Source organism: Heterodontus francisci, chromosome 32 (assembly GCF_036365525.1).
Source record: "Heterodontus francisci isolate sHetFra1 chromosome 32, sHetFra1.hap1, whole genome shotgun sequence".
Taxonomy (NCBI): domain Eukaryota; kingdom Metazoa; phylum Chordata; class Chondrichthyes; order Heterodontiformes; family Heterodontidae; genus Heterodontus; species Heterodontus francisci.
The window spans coordinates 25,393,857-25,412,151 of record NC_090402.1 but is presented as its reverse complement, the minus strand read 5'-3'; the positions used below and the strand labels follow the sequence as shown (position 1 = coordinate 25,412,151).

General features: G+C 36.9%; 1 protein-coding gene across 1 annotated transcript in view; it reads right to left on the bottom strand.

Moving 5' to 3' along the window:
• Positions 1-2,145: 2,145 nt before the first annotated feature.
• Positions 2,146-18,295, bottom strand: part of psmb7 (proteasome 20S subunit beta 7) — an 80,044-nt gene continuing 63,894 nt past the window's right edge. The window contains exons 7-8 of the mRNA XM_068012516.1: positions 7,411-7,562; positions 2,146-2,411 (exon numbers count right to left, since the gene is read on the bottom strand). Of these exons, the coding sequence (XP_067868617.1) occupies positions 2,300-2,411; positions 7,411-7,562 (264 nt within the window). The 3' untranslated portion in view covers positions 2,146-2,299. The remainder of the gene's footprint in view (positions 2,412-7,410; positions 7,563-18,295) is intronic.

Below are 18,295 nucleotides of genomic sequence, written 5' to 3'. Positions count from 1 at the left end.
ACAACTTCAAGGTGTAAATCCGCCATTATAATCGATATTATTCAACTTAACTGGCTGCATTCCATAAAGGTGCCCCTGGGGCCCAATAGGATTTAGAATTGCAGTGTTCTGTATAATATTGGATTATTTACATTTGTTCTTTTCTATATAACTTGCAACTTCTATTGGTTACCATATATTAATTGCTTTTGAAGGGAATCCATTCCAAATATCCACTATTGTGGTTGGCATCAAGTAGAACACGTTCTAGCCTTGCTTGAAGCTCATGAATTTGTACTTGTCCTCCAGTATACCCATCATTTAATTTCAAAAACCCGAAACTGAGATTGACCATTATCCATACCTTTCAGCATTTTAAATGCATACATTGTTTCCTCTTCCTACTCGTCACCGTTGCCCTCAACAGATGTTTGCCAATTTATTATTCTACCAAAAGAATTTTCAAAACATTTTACTAATTTGGTATTAACTAATTGAGTTGCACACAACTGTATTTAAGGAATTGGCCAAAAGAAATTAGCCACATTCTAGTGAGGAATGTTAGGGAATTATGATTGGGAATCGAACAAAGGATTACAGGAAAGGTACATAACCATTTTTGCAAAATAGCAAAAGAATTACCCTAGAAGTTACAAGCTGGTAAACCCGACATCTATCGGTGGTAAAATATTCGAGGCTAGGCTGACGAGCAGCATCATGAAACACCCCAAGATAAATGAAGTCTCGAGGAGAAAATCAGTGTGAGTTTATAGGGAGGTGAAGATATTATGTTTGACAAACTTGGTATAAATCGTTGGAGAGGTATTGGAGGTACAACTCAAACAATTATAAATCAGTAACTTCATTAGGGGATTAGAGGTTATAACTGTCATCTGGATTCATAAATGTGATTGCAATCTTTAAAGCCACATCTATTCCCTCTGAAAAGCAGAGTTCATTGGTGGTTTGATTCTTCTGGGTCTTTCTGTTGCTGATGAGAGATTATAACAAACACTGACTGCACATGGGCTTCATGTAATATTTGATAATACCTATAGAGATTAACAAAGGTGGTGTAGTTACTGATACCAGCTTTGCTCTGTTGGTAGCATTCAGACGATTATGCCTTCAAGGACGACTCCAGGACAGATGGAGAACTACATTGTCAGAGATGCTATTCTTCAGATGAGATGTTAAACTCAGAGTTCAAAGAAACTGGGTGTGTGTGAAGCACTTCGGGACATTATAAGATATTATGAATGTAAGCCTTTCTTCCTTTTTTCACTGCAAATCTAATCAAATAGCAAATCTAGTGAATTACCAGGAAATATAGCCATTAATTGGATTCAGACCTAAAATATTTGAAGGCAAAAATAACTAACAACTTAAATCATTTTTATGAGGCATAACAGGTGGATAGGTTTACTCTCCCACCAGACATATACATTTAAACTAGCATATAAGACTAAACTACAAACATCATGTACATATTAAATATAAACTCCAAAATAAACAGATTCCAAATAAGGTTGAGTGTTTAACATTAATTTCAAAATATGTTGTGCATCAATAACACAATAATGAAGTCAGATGTGTGCCACAATAAAAAGGTCACCCAACATTTATATGTTACCAGGCACTGCAGGTGGCAGAGGAAATAAAAATGGTATGGAACAGGTCATTAGTTATATTTCATCGGTGTATACAAAGTTGCATGTGCACGTGTGGGTTTTCCTACTAATCTGGTAGGATTTGCTTTGAACTAATCTGCACATTGATATTTGGTCTGTACTATAATTGTCAGTTATCAATTGGCTACCGATTTGCCATATTTAATTGGCAGAATGACCTTATGTGTGCAGCGCAATGTCTAATAAATGGTGACTGTACAGAAAAGAAACATTTTCATTGTATAAACATTTCAAGTTGCAGTACTGACCAAACACCCACTCAATTTTTCGACAGCAGCAATGTCAAATTTAATGCAAAACCTGACCTTTGACTTTCTAATTTAGGAAAGGTATTGACTGATCTTTTAACCGAGCTGGACGCAATGTCATAACTGGGTAATGACAGAACAAAGGATTTCACAGTAATGAGACATTGCTACTATTATATGTACAAATAGGGAATATTTCCTGGAAAATTTAAATAACAGACAACTCGTTGTGGGTGTTAAAGAAATCTTGGAGACCAACTTTATTTGTAAAAACTGAACCAGTCTCCTGTTATTACACATTTCACTTATTTCAATGTACAGACACCTGTTAAAGCTTTAATGTACATCCACATCAAGGAGGTAAAAAAACGGTCAGATTCTTCAGGAAGTGTCCATTGTGTGCACAACTTCCTCCACAATTTCGAGTTCCAGTGGAGCAATCGTTTCCGTTAGGATTCCCGTTATCCCCCTCCTGTACTTGTAGTTGCCTTGTCTGGTGGGACAAAAATGAAGTAAAAACAGTAACTATCTGCAGCAGACAAACACAATTTTTCCTGGTAATGGGACCACTACATAATTGATTTTTGCAATTGCTTTTGCTGAAATTCTCAGCTTTCAAAGTAGATGGAAGTATAAAAGTAGAAATTCTTATGTACCTCTCTGGAAAAACAAAGATAAAGTAATGCAGCTACTTTCAATAAACTATTTTAAATAAATGTACATATAATTAATTTCCATTGCTCCACACTCCGCACTTAAGTATTTTCTCCCACGTTCAAAACTCTTTGCCGAAAACAATACTGTGATTTCGCAGAGTCTTCAAAAAATATTGCTATCCTATTTCTGGTAAATGCTGACAGGAGAAATAATAGCATCAACAAAACATCTACACTGTTAAACAGATGTTATTCATTTACATTAATAAAATATCCAAATTAGTCAAAAACCAAGCTTCTAAGAATGACGAAACAAACAATCCATTGCATTTCTGGGAATTAGGATGAAATACATTCAGCCCAGAAATTTTTAGTAAATACTAAATAGTGAGAAAGGTACCCATACTCTCAATAAACCGGACGTGAAGCAGGTTTATATAGACTAATGCATCTCCTGTGAATTTGCTCACAGTGAGTCAAGGGATGTAAAACTAGTGGGCTGTAACTTTATTATTTCTTGGAAAGGGTACAAATTACAGATATGAAGTCGACCATTTTTGATTAAATATATCTGTATTCAGAGGGATCAAAGTACAACACATGCTATATGGAAAACAGATTAATTATCCACCTTTGGATGAGGTATTAAACCAAGGACCTGCCTGCCTATTAGTGGTTCAGGTGGATGTTAAAGACCCCATCTTCAAAGAGCAGGGAGCTCTGGTGTCCTCTCAACATTCCTCCTACAAATACCACCACCCTTGGAAAACAAATTGGTCATTTATCTCAATGTTGTTTCTGCGCCCTGCTGTGGTTAAAATGACTGTTGTTGGCTCCATAACAGAATGTAAAAGTGCAAAAATGAACAAAACTTATGGAGAACATTTGGGAAGAAAGAATGAGGAGAGACAATATAAACTACATGGCACAAATTTAAAAGGTGTGGGGATTCACATACATCGATCTCTGAAGTGGTCAGGACAAGTTGATAAGCCTGTTAAAAAACATACAGGGTCCTTGGCATTTATAAATAGAGGCATAGAGAACAAAAGCAAGGAAATTATGGTAAACTTTTATAAATCATTGGTTAGACTTGGAATATTTTGGCCAATTCTGAGCACTACATTTTAGGAAGGATACCAAGGCCTTGGAAAGGGTGCAGACGAGATTTACCATATTTTTAAAAATTTGTTCTTGGGATGTGGGCATCATTGGCATGGCCAGCATTTATTTCCCATCCCTGATTTCCCTTGAGGTGGTGGTTGTCAGCTGCCTTCTTGAACCCCTGTGGTGTAGCTACACCCACAGTGCTGCTAGGAAGGGAGTTCCAGGATTTTGACCTAGCAATGGTGAAGGAGCAGCAATCTAGTTCCAAGTCAGGATGGCATGTGCTACCCTTGTCCTTCTAGGAGGTAGAAGTTGCGAGTTTCAAAGGTGTTGTCGAAGGAGCTTTGGCAAGTTGCTGCAGTGCATTCTGGAAATGGTACTGGGAGCCGGTGGTGGAAGAAACAAATGTTTAAGGTGATGGACAGGGTGCTGATCAAGTAGGCTGCTTTGTCTTGGAGGATGTTAAGCTTCGAGTTTTGTTGGAACTGCATTCATCCAGTCAAGTGAAGAGTATTCCATCACACTTGTGCCTTGTAGATGGTTGACAGGCTTTGGGAATCAGGAAGTGAGTTACTTGCCACAGAATTCCCAGCCTCTGACCTGCTCTTGTAGCCACAGTATTATATTGCTGGTCCAGTTAAGTTTCTGGTCAATAGTAACCTCCAGGATGTTGATAGAACCAGGGATGAGGGATTTCAGTTATGTGGTGACTAGAGAACCTGGGATAGTTTTCCTTAAAGTAGAGGTTAAGGGGAGATTTAATAGAGATGTGCAAAACTCTAAGGGATTTTTATAGAGTACATCAGGAGAAACTATTTCCATTGGCGGGGTCAGTAACGAGGACACAGATAATTGGCAAAAGAACTGGGGGTGGGGTGTGAGGAGGAATTTTTATTATACCCAGCGAGTTCTTATGATTTGGAATGTACTGCTGAAAGAGTGGTGGAAGCAGATTCAATGGTAATATTCTAAAGGAAAATGGATATATACTTGAAAAGACAAATTAGCAGGCGAGTGGAACTAACTGGATAGCTCCTTCTGTGTTGTATGATTCTATGAGCCAGAGATCAAACAGTACAAATTTAATGTTTCTTGGTCTGCGAGGCTGATTTACAGAGAGAAGATTGGGTTAGTGGGCGAAGGAATAAGCTTTTATCTCATGCAAGGCTTTCTACTGTAACACTTCCGACAGATAAATGGGGAGGGCAGATACTAGCAGCTCTTCAGCATTTCAGGAATGGGTTTTGTCAATTGGATATATCTTATAAAGAAATTTTATTGTGAAAATTGAGTGGAGTGAATAAAAGTTTGTATGATGCACAGAGGGTTAAAATATTTTATTGATACATGATTAATCACCAATGTAAAATCTCAACAAAAAATCACATGGCCTACACTGACGACAGTGGCTCACGCGAGAGCAGGAAGATCTTAGATTGAATCTGTTGTCTGTGCTGAGTTAGCTAATCTCAGCTAGTGTAATGGTGTGGTTATTAGAAGGGATATCAACCATGCCAAAGTAAAACAGAGAAAGTCATCCAGGTTCCTCTCCTGAACACTTTTTAGTGATGTCTGATGAAAAAAAGAACGTGAATAGGACTTGGCTGTGATGTCTGTCATGGCCAAAACAACTCACTGATTGTCTTGCCAAGACATTCATTTAAAATGATTACTTAGGCAATATACCAGGGACATATCACTGCCTAAATCAATGTCTTTACGAGGTGATATAGGGAAGAAATCAGAGTGAAAATATTGTCAGAAAAAAAACATTTATATATATATATATATATATATCTCAACAAGCAAGTGTCCGACAATAGTATGAATAGTGACATCAAAATGATTATTTACCTTTGTTATAATTTAATGACACTTTCTATTCTAGTCTAGATACAATAAAATCTCTGGTCATCATTATTAAAAGGTAATTCGTTTTTCCTCATTCAAAAGCACAAATGACAGTTAAACAAATATTCAGGTGCTGTTCAATTCTGTGATATATCTCTGAAAGAATGAAGTGCTACCTTGTGATTCTTCTGAAAATCAAGACTAGCCTTGTTGATTGATCTGTCTACCTATTGGCTAGTACTCAAAAACTACTGTCAAACACTTGGCATTCTTTAATAAAATCAGAGTGTTTACTTGGATATTTTGAATGTTATGTTTTTCCAAGCTAGATTTTTAAGTTTTCTTCTCTACTCATCTACCAAAAGCTTTGACTTCTAGTTTGGATATGGTTCTTTGCGCATCAGGTATCTAGCAGTATCTCACACAAGAGTCCATTATTCAGGTTTCAATACTGAATGCCAGAATGCTTTTTAAAAACTTGTGGGGGTTGGGGTGGGTGGAGGAGGGGGGCATAACAGCTGATCCCATTTTTCCACACATGCAGGGATCAGGCATAGAAATTCTGGTCAATTTCCTCCTCCATAAACTAGTCCAGTCGTAGTATTCCTGCAGCCACCCTGACTGAGCACAGCTAACTCCGCACAGGCCAGGGATTAAATCAGAAAACGTGTTCTGACAAAAGGTCACAGAGCTGAAACATTAATATGTCTCTTTCCATAGATGCTGCCTGACCTGCTGAATATTTATTTACTTATTTAGAGATACAGCACTGAAACAGTCCCTTCGGCCCACCAAGTCTGTGCCGACCAACAACCACCTATTTATACTAATCCTACCTTAATCCCATATTCCCTACCACATCCCCACCATTCTCCTACCACCTACCTACACTAGGGGCAATTTATAATAGCCAATGTACCTATCAACCTGCAAGTCTTTGGCTGTGGGAGGAAACCGGAGCACCCGGCGGAAACTCACAGGGAGAACTTGCAAACTCCGCACAGGCAGGACCCAGAACTGAACCCGGGTCGCTGGAGCTGTGAGGCTGCGGTGCTAACCGCAGTATCTGTAGTATTTTGCATTCATATTAAATCTGAAACTTTCTTGGTCTGTATGTTTCAGCTCTCCAGGTTATCTTTCAGGTTCTCTATTCCTCTTTCCCATGGCTGATGTAGCTGTAGAGCAACAACTACAATTTTACATTCAGGTGGCTAGGCCAGATAATGGCACCAGGAGTTGTGGAGTGTATCACTGTGATGCCTCCTTCATAGTTGTGAATCAAGCATAGATATATTCCATGGTCTGTTCTGAATGACCACAGTCACATGCTGGAAAGTTTTTAATTTTTTGGTTATGCATCAATCATATCTGCTATCTTTCAGCCCGAATTTCTACAGTAAAATGTCTTTCTTCCCTTGACCCACCTAAATAAAACATGAAGAGCGTTTTATAAGAAAGTATATTGATATTTACCTCTACAGATCTGACCATTAGCTGTTTTACAAATGTTACTGTACTGCTATAATTTTTTCCACTTTACAGAACTACATGCACAGTTTAACACAAACAATTCCATTCGATTTAATCCTCTTTTGTAAGTTTGCTTCTTAATAAGCCTATAACAAAGCCACATTTGGACAATTTATGTTTAGAGACTGCATAGTCAGTCTTCTATCAAAATCTGTCTCCACTGGCCCCACAGGAAAAATTCCTAGTAGTCCAGGTAAGATCTGGAACTCACCATACAAGGAAATGACAGATGTAAACCTATATCCTAATCACCTAGCTCTGCAACACCATTACACAATTTTAGATTGTTCACTCCTTGGAAATTTTGCAAAGGAACATTCATAGTGGAAATAAAAAGAAATTGCTTACCGTACACCCTTTTTATTGGCAATATCAAAAGGTCTTAGGTAGTCCAACTTATTTTTCATTATCACACACAAATCAATGTTACTTCCTGACCCGAGGTCACTGAAAACACCTGCAGCAATTGCATCTCGTACAAGTTGCTTTGCCTCTTCTTCCTAGTAGAAAAATTTTATTAGAGGTGTCTCATCAAATGGACTTAAGATAGAAAGTTAACATAATTTGGAAATTGTTAAATATGAAAATTTCTATGCATACAATGTGTTGGATTATAAACTCTGAAGGATAACTGCTTTTTCTTTAGCTTCAAAGACTATTTGCAGACAGTAATTATTTGCATTTTGCATTGAAGGACAATTTAAGGCACTTTGTAAAATCTAACTGCAGTTTTCTTCTAGCTATTATCCCAAGACTCTCAATTTCATATCCTTAGTGTAACATTGTGCACTATGTATCACAATGAAACAGCAATAGCTCCCTCTATTGGGAGAACTATAGAAACAAGTTTATTTGCACAACAGGCTTTCATATTGCACTTGTTTTTGCATTTTAAGCAAATTACAGAAATTTTAACTGTCAATTATTTTTCACCAAACGTACCATATGTGGTACTGCACTTGTGTATTAAGGAAACTGTATTGTAATAATAACTTTTTGGATATAAAGTGAATGTGCTTATTGTAGATTTAACCTAGTTTATCATCAATGAAACAAGCTAAATGTGTTGCAATGGCATGTCTGGAAGCAAAAGTAGGAAGTTAAAAGAAAAAGAGTATAGTAACTTAAATTTAGTTTATTCACTTTCTGTTTTGACATATTCCTGGCTGAAGATTTTTTATTTAGTCTGGTAGTTTTTCTATAGCTTAGTAATGTAATTTCGAAATCCTTACATATTACCTTGCTAGTTTTCAGGAACTGAAAGTGCAAAACGTCATAAGTTATACTCCATGGGTTTTTGCCATTGTATTAACCAAGAAAAATGTTGCATACAAACCATCTTTGCCATTGTTACACCATTTAAAAGACCTGGAAGACTCCCATGAACTAATGGTGTATGGTTTTACATTCTGAAGGAAGTCCACTTAAAAAGGTAATGCAGCTAAGTGCTCAATGCTGAAGTGAATCTGAAGAGTATCTTAAAACTATCTCAACAATAATCAACCCTATTCCATATTATTGAAAGCATTCATATTCTAATGCTTTTATTTTGAGATGTGTGTTCAGGGGCACACAAGTACTTTAAATTATTAAACCTCCTGTTTTTGCAGACTTGTTTGTGACACAAGGAAAGAAAAAACCTTTTCCAACCTGAATAAAAAATGCATCCAATCAACTGATAAAAGGATACTGGCCCAGCTAACCATATGATGGTGCAAAACCAATCAATAAAGTTAGAAGCTTACTACAATCATACAATATCCCAAATCACACATTATAGGTGCACAGAAACAAGATTTTTAATAGAGATAGATAATGTGTTTTTGGAGATGATTGGTGAGGGGAAAAGTAATGACATAAAATTAAAAAACATATGCATGGGCAGCCATGATCCAAGTACATAAACTATTTGAGATAACCATTTTGTTTCCTGTCCTGTCTAATTTAAGCAATTCTAAATGGGAACATTTAGCTGCAATATCTTAACAACCAGAGATGTTCAATTTAAAAAATAGCAAATTCCTTCATCTTACAGCACAGAGATCAGGCACACTTGAACAGTTTAAGATAACTGTTAAGACAGACAATTATGGCAAATATTTGACATATATATATATATAAAATTATCACTAACTTGATACACAGTGAAAACACACAATTGCTTACAATAACTTACTTTAGGCATCCCATCCCCTGGAGCTTAAGTGTTTTACCTTAAAGGAGCCTGCACAGAATGATGCTCTACAACACAAGTCATCTGTGACAAGCAGCCTTTACAGCACTATCTGTTCACCTCCATCAGACCATCACACAATGTGTCCCTGGGCTCTTATGTGCAGCTCGATTTACTGGCAGATGACAAATGAGCAGCACTTGCGGGAAGTGTGAAAAGGTCTACACCAGTCATGTAACGGTCACCTCAGCTGTATCATAGTGCACAGCAAGCTTAAGCAACATCAAAAGTCATTAAATTGACCACTAATGGCCACTTTCAGAAGGTACTAGAAGAATTAACACTGTGTGAGATAAATAAATAAAAATCTCAGCATGCATTTCTAATCAACAAATGTGTTTGATAAAATATTTATAACATTGCCAATCTGCTGCATTTAATACAAGGAGGCACTCTAAGCATTGTTATTTTAAAAAGTGATTTATATATTGCTGCAGTACTGAACCTCATGTAGGTTCTGTTGCTGGGCACACAATCTGAGATTATACAAATTAGTTTCTGACAGTTGTATATTGCATCTGAGCTCATTATCTGAAGAACTGCACATCAACAGGAATTGGAGATCATCAAGGGAAGAGTCTAGACCTGAAAAAAATTGTTAGGAATTCCAAGCTTAGAAACAATAAACTTGTGTATAGAAATAACAGCCAATTTGGAGCATCTGGGATTTCAAGCAAACATCACCGAGTAGCGAATTTTACCATACTTTGTTTTTTTTTAAAAAGGTAGCATTTTCATACAGAGACAATTTTTGGAACTTAGAAATGGCTTTGTTGGAAAAGAAAGTGTAGAATAACATTTCTGCTGCCACCCCTGATGCTCCAAATGGTTATCATAAATAAGGATTTTTGTCTTTCAAGGTAAAAATTCCTAATAAGCTCCACGCTAGGTATTAAAAATGGTTTCATTTAAAACAGAGCTAAAGATTTAAAAATAATTTAAGCTAATTTTTAAATGTAATTAAACAATAACAAAAAAGACTTTCATTTATATAGTGCCTTTCACGGCCATAAGAAATCTCAGAAGTGCTTTACATCCAATTGTGTATTTTAACGGTAGTCACTGTTGCAATTTAGGAAACGCAGCAGCTAATTTGCACACAGCAAGCTCCTACAGGCAGCAATAATAACCAAATCATCTGTTTTTGTGATGTTGAATGAAGGATAACTATGGGCCAGGACACTGGGGATGACTCTTCCACTCTTCTTTGAAATAGCGCCATGGAATCTTTTACATCCAGAAGGACAAACGGTGCCTCAATTTAATGTCTCATCCAAAAGAGACACCTCTGACAGTGTTGCACTCCCTCAAGTACTGCACTGGAGTGTCAGCTTTGATTTTTGTGCTCAAGAAACTGGTATACATCTTTAATATGATTTCTGCGCTCAATCGGAAATAACTGGGCATTATTTCTGTTAATTGTTATATCAATTGGAGGTTAATTGCATTCAGGTGTTGGACATTAATTCGAGACTTACCTGTCAGAGCAGGTTGAAAGTTTGGTTGTTGGTTCTAAGTGTATAAAAGCCCAAGCTCCAGTTCTATCCTTCACTGCATGGCTATCTGAATTCTAACAATTCTGAGTTTCAAAAATAATTTACAACAAATACTAATTACAGTGTCTTTGATAAAGTGACAAACAATTTAGTAAAACAAGTTTCATCTGTTCACTTGCTATTTATAAACAATAGCTTGTGCAAAGCCTCACTCTGTGGTGCCCAAAAGTGCTGAAGGCTGTTCTAACCAATGTATTTTGGGATTTTTTTTCCCTCCCTTGCTCTATCCTCAGATTGAAAACCTGCAAAAGTAGAACAAATAATACTGCAAATACTGGAAACCAAACAAAAATGGAAAATTCTGGAAAAAGCTCAAATCAGTTAGCATCTTTAAAGGAAGAAAAATGTTGCCATTTCAAACATACTCCATCAGGACTGTAAAAAACCTAGTTCTGATGAAGGATAATGCCTGAATGTCAATATTTCCCACTCTTTACAGATGCTGCCTGACATGCTGAGTGTTTCCTGCACCAGTAGTAGTACTAATTTGAGGCAGTTTAAACTGTAGGGGTTAAAAGCAAGCAATGCTAATTGTTTATACAAACTGTAATCAAAGCTGTATTTTTGTTTTTTTTACAGTGGAATGACAATTTACATTTTTTTAGGCTAGTTAAAAAGGTAGTTATGTACACACAGTTCAAGTGATCCAAACCACTGGAGGCTACAATTTTACCTCTAATCTTTGATAGTGTAATGTTTTAAGTTATAGCTATTGGCCATTTATTTAATGGAAACTAATCTCATGAGCTGAGCTCAATATTATGTTTTGTGATCAGCAATCTTATATCAAATTTTATTTTTGACTAAGAACTTTGAATTTTAGCTTACTGCAAAAGTTTATTTTAATATTTATATGCTTGTAAACTTAATAAACTTTTATAGTTATAGTTATGTATTTATAAACTATTAAGACAATGGAGCCCTTTAGTCATTTTAGTTAATATAGGTATAAACTGTTAAAGCAGTTTCTAATACTTCCTCTTCTGAAATTGTTTTGTAGCACCTACGATGATTACGTTATACATGTTACAGAAATCTGCAGTCTATTTTAGCAATGTTCATCAAATGACAAGGTTTATAGCAATATATTAAAAAGCAATATTTATAAATGAAGCAGTGGTATTTGAAATTTAATGACTTATTTCTGTTTCTTTCTAAAACCTTACCGAAAAGTTTTAAACAAATGATTTTCGTTGTTAGTTTTAGTTATCAGAAAAAAAATCTAATATTATAAATTCAAACAAAATGCCTTTTAGCCATTGATCTCATTGTTCTTACATTAAGCATGTTACTTTAATGCAAATTTAACATCTGCTGCCCCTACTGCCTTAGGTTGCTTTCAAGATAGGTTTGATCAGTAATTCCAAGTTTAAATGAATTCATAAGCAGTATATCTTTCAAATAATGCTAATTTGGTTACAACCATGATCGAAATTTAAAATGATTCATTTACAAAGTCACCATTAACATCCACCTCAAACAGAAATAAAGCAGATAGCTTATTTCAGGACACTAATACAATGTGTGTCAATATATAGACAATTTAATTCTTTACAGTACAAAACAATACTTGTAGAAAGCTACTCGAAAATAAATTAAAATATACATAATGTATTCTGTAATCCGAATCCATGTTGCATAATTTAATAAAATATGAGTTTTTTAAGTACTCCTATGGGAAAGGACAATTAATATATTCATAAGTCTTTTTACAAAATGGCAATTTTGTTTCCTCCAGGTACTGCAGTGTAATTGTCCGAACAGCCAGGACAGAGACTGGAGCTGCTGAAATAATGACACGATAGTGCAAGAGCCTCAAGACTTCTGTTTTTTTTTAAACTGCTTTGTCAGAGTATTCACCACGACACTAATAGTCTTGCTTTATCTCCATTGCCTGCTGTCTTGATCTGGTAAGCAAACCTCACAGCAAGCGGTCACCTTCCTATGGAGTCATTAAAACTCAAAATGTCAGCTGGTGGTACTAGCCTGTGGACTTCCACACCTGAGCCCTGTGGCAGGCACATACAGGCTGTTTGGATCACTGTCAGTAACAAACACTGAATTCATATGCAGCCTGTCATTACTCTGCCGTTTTCCATCTGACAGATGTGATCTAAATGAGATTGATTAAAGTGTGTGTATTTCAGAGAATAAAAAGTTTTCAGAGTTAATTTCTACCATGTTAGCAGCAAAACTGTTTCTGTATGTTTGCCCTCAAGAATTTGAAAAAAATTGCATGCATACCAATTCAAGCAACTTTCTATCGTAATGGAACTGGCACTGTGTAACCATAACCATTAATAAAGGTAGGGATGCGGCCTTGGGCAGTCTTGCTCATATGTATCATTGCTGTTGCTAACAATGCATTTTCTGCCACTGTTTAGTAATAGGATAGCAAAGTCTGAAACAACCTCTGGTGCCACTAAGCTCTGAAATTTGTGCTATTATTGTGGTAAATGGGAGCCGAATGATGTGATGTATTCATCCAGCTCCCACTTGCTACCATAAATAAGGTACCAAATGCAATACAATTCAAAATAATTGGCCCATGACAGTTGTTGCTCGTTTTATTTTGCAATGGTCTTGAGGAATTTCTGCTGCCTCCAAGCATCTTGTTTTCCAAAACAAAAATGTTATTTCTAGGACAAAACGTAAATTAGTGGCGCTAACTACTGGGATGAGCGACAGTGAAAGAGAACACACAAATACACCCTTATAAGGTAAGTCATTTACAGTTCAAAAATAGACAATTTCACTGTTTCCACTTTTGACTTTTTGTTCAAAATTACAGCATTTGCCCAACAAATCATGCTATAACTAAGTGTAGAAACTCATACTCATCCTACCTATGGAATATAAAATGTTAGAAATTTTGGGGACAATGGAAAATATTTTTCCCTTTACTGATGAGTGTCCCTTTTACTGTCACCTGTATAATAACAATGCAGATATTTACCCAAGTCTGAAACTTCCTTTGGATACCAGAAAACATTTCTGTTGAAAATTTCTGCTTAAAATAACGAAGGTGTTGCTACTATATTCTAATATTTCTGAGGATCAATACCAATTGGAGGGCAACATATTTATTCATAACATTACGTGACTACTTTCATCAACACTACTTAAATTCAATTTCTAGCTTAGTAACAAACCTGCATTTTAATTTCTAACTTTGACTTCAGGAGTTTTATCAATGTGAAGAGAAATTTAAAAGTCTCTTTGCAGTTCTATCTTGCGTTAAGTAAATTTCAGAACCTGGTTAGTTTGCTACTACACAACTTAGCCACATGGTAGCTACTGACAGCTGATGCTTGGTCATTGTAGATACTTAGCCTTTGGGAATTGGAATTTAACCCTATAGTCCCATTCAAATGATTATTAAGGGTTCAATAAACTGAATGAGAAATCTCAAAAGAGTTCCCAGTAAACACAAATACATAAGGTAAAACCACCCATAAATCATTAAGTATTTGACATTCACACTTCGACCATAAAGGGGCACGAGAAAATCAGACCTGTGCAAGTATGAGCTTCGGCAATGAAAAAAATTGTTATATTGCCGTAAATCTACAGTATGCCTTACTTAAAGCAATACTCACCAGTTACTAGACAGTGATCAGCTATTTAAACATGTGGGCCTTTTCACTCAAGCCTGATCCTGTTCACCTCACAGTCACAAACTTGTACTTCTAGCAGGGTTCTAGATTGCAACCTACAGCAGGAATCCTGGCTGACTTTTAATTTTGCTCTCTTTGGCCCAAACTTACATTTTAAAAACTGCATAAACTGGGGAGTCATTTACATACACGTCAGATTCAGAGCTCTCAAGCTCTATTGAGGGTGTGTTCAAAAGAAAATTACAATTTATTTATGAGAGATTCCAACCTGAATCTAATCACTCCTGTTCTCATAATATGAGATATCACAATCCTCGTCTCTTAAGTTGGAATTCCCCAATTTCAGAGCATGAGGGACTGAAGTGGCTCGACTTTTGCTGTAGGGGCAGGAACCAGAAGTAGAGTAGGTGGAAGGGAAGGATACTAGAATTATTGTACTTCAGGGCAACAACGCTGAGTGAGAAAATAAAGTGATGGACAGTTACAAAAAAAACAGAGAAGGGCAAAAATGTCAGAAGACAACCAAGGAGAGGTAAATTCAGGAGGGGAAAACTAAATCAGAAATGCATAAACTTTGCATAAAGAAAATCTTGGTTTACACAACTGAAAATATAAACTGAAGTGCAGAAAGTTTTACCGATCTTATACCTTATTTTCTTGATGCATTAGGCATTGTTACATGTAAAGTAAATACAAAAAATAAGTGGGAGCCGTGGTCATTTAGATAAGAGATAATATAAGAATTTCATTCCTATTTGTGCTTGCTTTCTCATATTCAATTAGTTTTAAAATACAAGTAGAAAATTAACAGTTATATGCTGTAATGCCATCCAAGCACAACAGCAATATGCACATTCTAGTTCTCAAAGGCACTGCATTGTAAGCACTGCATGAGCTGAACTATTTTAGTTGTTTAAGGTAGATCTATAGCTGCCCAAATGACAAATTAATATCATTCTATAGTAGTTGTTTGGTGTTTGGCATCACAGTTCTGAAGCCTATGGGCCCATCAGGGCTGAAACTGCTCAGATCTTCAGCAATCCATAAGTGTCCGTCTAGAGGCCAGTACTTGCATCAGTATGAAATATGATACCATAAATCAGGCTGCAGAAGTGGCACTTGTGCACATCACCATCCATCTCACCACTCATCTCTGAAGGGTCTTGGGTAGAGCTTATCTCTCTGCGGTGCAACAAGGGACCAGACAATCAAGCTACTGGCATTGACAAAGCATTTGCTGCTCACATCTGAAGACTGCAACTCAGAGGCTGTGCAGAAAACAGGTCCTGCTGGTGCTACCTTGCCTCAGGCACTGGCAGAATTGGTGGTGGCACATCTTCAAAAAGCAGTGAGCCTAAGTGCGAGCAACCCACAGTAAAAGGGTAAGCCTCCAGCCTCTATTCCTCCAGTTGGAGTGCCTTCAAAGCCCAGAATCTGACTGTAGGGCTCAACAGCTGCCATCATAAATCTGATATGGCTCCAGTTTTGAGTAGTACTCAAGATTCATGCAAAAGAATATTTCAAGTTGCCATTATTGCCTGTCATGGATTTATAAATATTGCTGAGTGTCTGCCGTGGTGAGCTTCTCATGGGACTCTACTACGTGACAACATAAGAGAATGAAAAAACAGGCCATTTCTTTCAAAAAATCTCGCTTTCATTTTGCATTTTATTTATTCACTGATTACTTTTAACAATGAAGTAGATTTAGTGCAGCAGGTATCTGATTTTATTTCCAATGGATTTCAATTGCGATCTTAATTAAACTGGCTTAATTACTTCACAAATTCTAATTTACAAGTCGAAACCAGGGGCTGCAGGACATTTGCTTTTGAATTGCTCCCCTGTGATATGCTGCTGTATGCGTGCCCTATAGCCACTTTGGTCCTGATACAGTGGCTTGACAATTAGTACAAAGAGGTAATATTGTTAAAAGAACTGCCATGGCACATTTAAAACACCAAGGTAAAAGACCTAAAAATTCCTAGAATTCTTCAGTTCACCTCCCCTTAAAACTTCACAACTGTAACAAACTAAAGTATATTTAAACACACTTAAAATGTGCTGTTTTTCAAAGCTTGCTTGTTCTCCCTCTCTAAGAAAGCCAATCTCTAACTGAAGTAGTGCATGTGAATTAATCAATTTTGTAAATTCCCACCTCATTGCTGGATGCTCATAAAACAGGTTTTTATCAGCTCATTAGCAAAAGGGAGTGAACTATGGCCATTGAGTGATCTGTGACTGTTTAAGAAAAGCAAGAATAGGACTCCCCAATGGCTCAGATAATGTGTGCACTGTCCTAGGGTGGAACTGAATCATAGAGATCAGAAAGGTCCCCTCTCTGTTCTGAGGGACTGTTCCCCTGCTCCCAACTGGAGCATTAAAGGGAAGGAAATCAGCCCAACATTTCAAATGACTAGTGTATTGGTAGATCTCCTGTTCAGCTGTGACACCCCCATGGTTGAATTGCAAGCTAGCTCTCACTGAGTGCTCACAGTAAAGGGAGAAAATTGGAAGGAAAAAAGTACACATTAAATAAAATGGATGGACAGCAAAACTTCTCCCGTCTCTCCCAGATAAATGCCAAGAATTGATAAAAATAGATTCAAATTAGAAAACAGCAATCTAGAACTTGGAGCAAGAGCCATTTCACAATGAGCAATGCTCAAACCCTTTGTGCACCTGGAAGGTCAACTTACCAGTTCATTTGGAAAAGCACCAGTTGATGACCAAGGAACAGGTAACTCAACTGACACAGAAGCAATTTTAAAAATGTAAAATTTTATCAAGTACTAGCTCTGATGGCTTTGAAAAATGTAACTGTATAAAATAGAATATTAACTGGTCAGGATTTGGCTCTTCATGAAACCCTACTCAACATGTTAATTACAACAGCTTATCTTTTTAATGTGTTAAGTATTGCCACCCAAGGTGCACTGATTTGAAACAAATGAGAAAAACATACTTTTCTTCCACCTATGAAATTTCACATTTACTAAGCCCTTGCTCCCAGATACTGATCTACTGAACTCTTTCAAGCAAATTGAAAAAAAATCAGTTTATCTTGTACTTTCTCTGCTTGAAAACACAGAACATTTTAATGGTATTTAGAGGAATTTTGGTGTCCTTGTACACAAATCACTGCAAGTTAACATGCAGGTACAGCAAGCAATTAAGAAATCAAATCATAGAATCACAGAAAGTTTGCTGCAGAGAAAGAGGCCACTTGGCCCATTGTGTCTGCACCAGCCAATAAAGTGAACCACCCAGCCTAATTCCACCATCCAGCAGTTGGTTCGTAGCCCTTCAGGTTACGACACTTGAGGTGCATCTCCAGACACCTTTTAAAGGAGTTGAGTTTTTCTGCCTCTACTACCCTTTCAGGGAGTGAGTTCCAGACCACCATCACCCTCTGTGTGAAAAAGTTTTTCCTCATCTCCCCTCTAATCTTTCTACCAATCACTTTAAATACGAACAAACGTACGAATTAGGAGTAGGCCACTCGGCCCCTCGAAACTGCTCCGCCATTCAATAAGGTCATGGCTGAACTGATTACCCCACATTCCTGCCTACCAACCGTTCACCCCCTTGCTTATCAAGAATCTATCTCCATCTGCCTTAAAAATATTCAAGGCCACTGCTTCGACCGCTTTTGAGGAAGTTCCAAAGACTCATGACCCTGAGAGAAAAATTTCTCCTCATCTGTCTTAAATGGCAACCCCTTATTTTTAAACAGTGACCCCCAGTTCTAGGTTCTCCCATAAGGGGAAACATCTTTTCCACATCCACCCTATCAAGACCCCTCAGGATCATATATGTTTCAATCA